Below are 5,320 nucleotides of genomic sequence, written 5' to 3' on the forward strand. Positions count from 1 at the left end.
TAATATCAACCCTGTAATATATACTTACCCACTGCTGAGCACGGGCCTCCTCTACTACTGAGAGGGATTAGGCCTTAGTCCACCACGCTGGCCTAGTGCGGGTTGGTAGACTTCACACACCTTAGAAATTCCTATAGAGAACTTCTCAGATATGCAGGTTTCCTCACAATGTTTTCCTTCACCGTTAAAGCGAACGATAAATTCACAAAGAATACACACATGATTTTTTATAAAAGTCAGAGGTGAGTGCTCTTGGAATTTGAACCTGCGGTCATTCGTCTCGGCAGTCCGTTCCACACCAATCTAGGCTATCGCGCTATACTTCTCTAATCCGTCAAATTATTTATTCGACAGTAAACTTTTATTTAACAATTGAAAACAGCTCTGTAGGTATACCTTTAAAAGTTAACAAACATCCAAAGCCACCTGGTGTCACTGCGGCTGTTTGATGGACACGCCTTCGTCGAATGCTAACTTTTTAATTGGAAATTACTCGTGTGTCCACGGCTATCGGCTGTTTAGCCACATGTCGAGCTGAGTTTTGTGTTTTGGCACAATGTAACTATAGACAACTTTATATTCTACATTGTGATCAATACATTGTAGACAAGCCTTCGGGGATAAAATAGTCTAAATGTGTCAGGTTTGTCACAAGTTGGAATGGTCACTTTTTGCTTTGAATGACGAGACGGGCTTTTCTTTCACCTGATGGTAAGCGATACGAGCGTCTATAAACAGTAGAAACACCATCCAACACCTCGAATTAAAAAAGTATTGTTTGGTATTCCACTGCGCTCTCCTGAGACACGTTCTGATCGGCAAGATATTTTGTCCAGTTTGAGACCCACTGTTAAATAAAGTTTTAATATTTATGTGTAAGCACTGATAATGTTATGTATAATATGTTAGTTTAAAAGTTAGTTAAACATTATTATACACTGATTTTTATATACGCCTAAACTATAAAATACATAGTAAATTAAAATAAACATATCCATGAGGAGCGAAACATCGCCTTAGTCCCATTAAGCCCCATTTAAAGGAAGCCCTTTTAAATCCTCTTACCTCCCATTTACGGGCCCTTTTATCCCTTACAAGACAAATTCCTTTAATGTATGGACGAGTCTAAATATATCACATTACAAGAGACAAGATTAGTTTGACCATTTTAACTACTTTAAATAACATGCTTGAAGCTTGGTATTACGGCAAGGTAAATAATTAAATAACCATGAGACTTGGCGTCATGATATGGTAAATAATAAATAAAACAACAGTCTTACCAGAGTTGTACGTCTCTACAAAAATCCTACAGACTAAATATGGAAAAAAAATATTTAAAATTATTTTTTTAAAATTCAACATGGCCATCGGATTATTTATCAGAGAGGATGGTGATTCAACTTCATATGTCCCAAGGCGACGGATGCAATCAGTAATGGAGTGCTTTTTTAATTGTAATTTCTGTGTGTTATAGTTTTTTTTTGTTTGATTTAGATGTCAGAACCTGCGGAGTGAAGGTATTAGGACTCACTGGCCTTCCGACCCGAACTTGTCGAAAACATTTCCCCAAATTGACTGTAGGGTTTGAAGTTGACAACGTCTTCGCGATACCTGTCAGGTAGGTATATTTTACAACAGGTATCGTGGATGTAACTGAATTTGCTGGTGGTAGGATATATTTTATATCCAACCGGGTAGCGACCACCGTACACAAGTTGTTAAAATCCGCCATAGTGGCCCACGTAAGTGTGTCGCGTTCCCGGAATAGCGTGTGTATATCCGGCTCCAACATGCACCATATTCACTACCCCTGGCATTCTTTCACCCATCTCAAAGACTCATCAAAGTTATAAAATTTATAGTCGAATGAGAAAACCATAATACCCAAAATTGTAATTCTAAGCGTTCATATTAAACAAGAATAAGAAACTTGAGAACTTGCAAAACGCGTATAAATATTTACGTTGTATCATTAGATATGAAAATGTTATTTACCAACTAGAGATTTGCGAAACCATTCCGAACTTTAAGACTATTGGAAATGTATTTCTAACATTAATGAGGAGCGTGTTTTAGCTCGTAATTCAACTCAAACATTTCATACCATATTTGTATTTTGATTGGCATTTTCTTGTGATCTTAACATTTCGCTTTTACTTTTCGAGGCAACGTCAAATTATTATCTAACTTCTCATATTACTTCTTTCTAATATAAATGCGAACTTTTGCGAAAATGTTTGGATGTTTGTTAGAAAAAAATTCAGAAATAGCTGAATAGATATGGATGAATTTTAACAAGGATAAATCATGTCCTGGAATAACACAAAATCTACTTTTATCCTAATAATTTGCTCCCATAGGAAATAATGATTTTTAAAGCTAATTGTAAAGCTATCCCTGTTCACTGACATTCGTCTAGCCAGCGGTGGCGCAGAAAGAAGGGAATGACATGGTTGATTGGTTGGCATAGCGATGGCTGGCTAGCCTAACAGTGGCTGGATAGCTCATGGACTGGAATAGCGTTGGCTGAGCGCCGTAAAATATATTAATCATGAACAAGGGTATGCATGAAATTGTATCTTATGTTTGTCTTTACCGAGCTTAGACTAAATCATCAATGTAGATATACGAAACCTATGTAAATACACTTTAAATTACATACTATTAAAGTAGAAATGAGTTCATGGATAACAATCGATGCTTTAAGGTCCTTGTTATGTAATATAAGACTTAAATTAAAACAAAAGGTCTAACAGAAAATTACTTCGAGAAAAAGCAGCAAAATATGAGTAAACAATGGTTAAAAATTTAACTCTCTGCGAATCGTATTGGAATGGCGTAGATTATAAATTTCTCGTAACGCCCCACAAACACAACATTACCATAAACTCTGAGTACCCGACTAATGCGCCGCTCCAAGAATCCAAATTGTTTTAGTTGTAAACTGCGAACGACATTTACACGGCTCTAGAACGTTCCAAGCAAATTATTGTTAACATAAACTTACACGTTTACCAATCTTTAACTTTTATTACTAAACTTTCAAAAGGCTAGACCTCGAATGGCACAAATTTTCGGAATCTCAATCAAGAAATTTTCGTACATCATTCGCAATTCAAACCAGTTACAAATGAAAACAAAATAATAATTAGGCAAGTGTAACTGCTTATCCGAATTATCTAAGTGGGCGTACATATATCATGTTACTTTAGTCATAAAATTACTTGCCTAATGTCAGTACAAATTCAGCAATGATACTGAGCATTTCACTCTTATTACTCTTCATACATTCTATGAGAAGTGACTGCATCATCGACAACAGCAGCCATGAAAATATCTGGGAAATAAAGCTGCACACAGACCTTCTACGTTGGCATCGCTACACGGAATCTCCAAAACCAAACGAAACTGTGGAAATTGGTGTTACTTTTAGTATAAGATCCTACATTTTCGACAGCAATGAAGAAGTATTTATGTTGAATGTTAGGGCGGATTTCGAGTGGCAAGACGATAGGCTTAAATGGAACCCGTCCGATTACGGCGGCGTAAATGATACTGTTGTTTCAAGCATGAATATTTGGGCACCAGGTATGAGGCTTCTCAATGTTGTTGATGAGGATGATAGTGAAAGATATTACTATACGTCTTGCCAAATCAAAAGTGATGGACAGGTTGTATGTAGTCCCAGAATCTATTTGAGAACTTGGTGTACGCTGAAACTGGCCAAATGGCCGTTAGATACACAGACGTGCCTGGTAGACTTTGGTGATTGGCGTATAAATGGTAAAGTAAGGTTCAAAGTAAAGAATCCTTTAGTAGATTTTGTCCGTGGCAATGTGCAATGGCAAGCTGTTGATATTAAGCAAGAAAATATAGCCGACTCGAATATACAAATACGACTTACTTTCATTATAAAACGTAATGGATCTTCTCTTGTACTTGCTGTCGTACATCCTTGTGTAATTCTTTCTGTGTTTACTACAATCTGTTTGTTATTGAACGTGCGAGATGGCTTACGTTTACAAATGATTTCTTTTAGTCTTGTGTGTCACTTGTATCTTTTGTCAGCGATTGATGACTTTGTTCCAATACGAGGTACTGATCCTCCTACTATACTTCTCTTCTACCGAGGATCGATAGCAATAACTACTATTGGTATTATTTTAACGTTTGTACTACATGGGATATGTGAGAAAAAGACATTGCCTCCCGCTTGGCTTTCGTCAGTGAATGAAGTTGTGTTAGTAATTCGCGAGAAACTACTAATGTGGCCGCGTTGGAAATGTAAGGAAGAGAAACACTCGCAGGAATGGACGGATTTCGCAACTTTAGTAAATATAGTTTACGTTGTTGTAAGTATTGTAGCTTACATAAGTATGTATTTTAAATTTATACCCTAATATAATTATATGAGCGTAAACATTAATATTGAAATTAAAATAAATTCACAAACATCCATAAACTTGATTCTAATGTAATGATCTTATGCTTACGCGAATGTTAGACTTTGAAAAATTTTTTTCGGGTTATATCGCTGTTTTTATATAACATTTTTCTCGCGACGTTTCGAAGACTTTGCAGCCTTTATGGTCACGGGGGAGACTGAGGTGTTGATCGTGCGAAAAGTTAAAGGTACAATATCTATCTACATTTTAAAATAATACATCATTTTTCAAAGTTTAAACTGTTGACAGCCCGATCTACGCAGAATTAGCTCATTGTCTTGAAGTTGAAACCGCGTTGAAATCCAAAAAATAGTTTTATTCCAATTGAGTCATTTTTTTTTGTTGATACTGCTTAAATAAAAAATACATAATTAATATTTTGTTTTATTTATATACACATACCGACACCAAAATTCGCCAAATCTCTTAAATACGAGAGTATGCAAGTTGTATTTACATCTGGCATCATGTGGCAAATCAAGCATTGCTGTCCCAGTAAAGATTATTTTCGCCACCTTAACCACTGGCTTAAAATACTAGCCCTTACTCACGACTCTGCCCTAGCAAAAGACTTTTACTGGTACAACAAATAACTTAGAGGAACAGTGTGGCCTGTAACATAGTGTCCATTTTTTAGTGATTCGTTTTATAAACCACATTAAAATTTATTTATATTGCGTCCGTATTCCGTCATAGGAGAGCTGCATACCGGCCAAAGCGGTATATCAAAAAATGGGATGTGAAGTGATACTTACTCATAAGTGAAATTCATATAGTCATACTAATTGATCGAACTCACAAATATAAATCTTAATAATTAAATAACGAATGGCTAATAATTATTTTGGAATAGAAAAACAATCTCTAAGTCT

General features: G+C 35.8%; 1 protein-coding gene across 1 annotated transcript; it reads left to right on the forward strand.

Annotated features, from left to right (window-relative positions):
• The first annotated feature begins 3,254 nt into the window (after positions 1-3,254).
• LOC119191164 (neuronal acetylcholine receptor subunit beta-3-like) lies at positions 3,255-4,817 on the forward strand. The gene has a single exon (XM_037445053.1). It carries the CDS (start codon positions 3,255-3,257, stop codon positions 4,401-4,403), a length of 1,149 nt encoding a protein of 382 aa, XP_037300950.1. The 3' UTR covers positions 4,404-4,817.
• The last annotated feature ends 503 nt before the right edge of the window (positions 4,818-5,320 follow it).

Source organism: Manduca sexta, unplaced genomic scaffold (assembly GCF_014839805.1).
Source record: "Manduca sexta isolate Smith_Timp_Sample1 unplaced genomic scaffold, JHU_Msex_v1.0 HiC_scaffold_1133, whole genome shotgun sequence".
In the NCBI taxonomy this organism is placed as follows: domain Eukaryota; kingdom Metazoa; phylum Arthropoda; class Insecta; order Lepidoptera; family Sphingidae; genus Manduca; species Manduca sexta.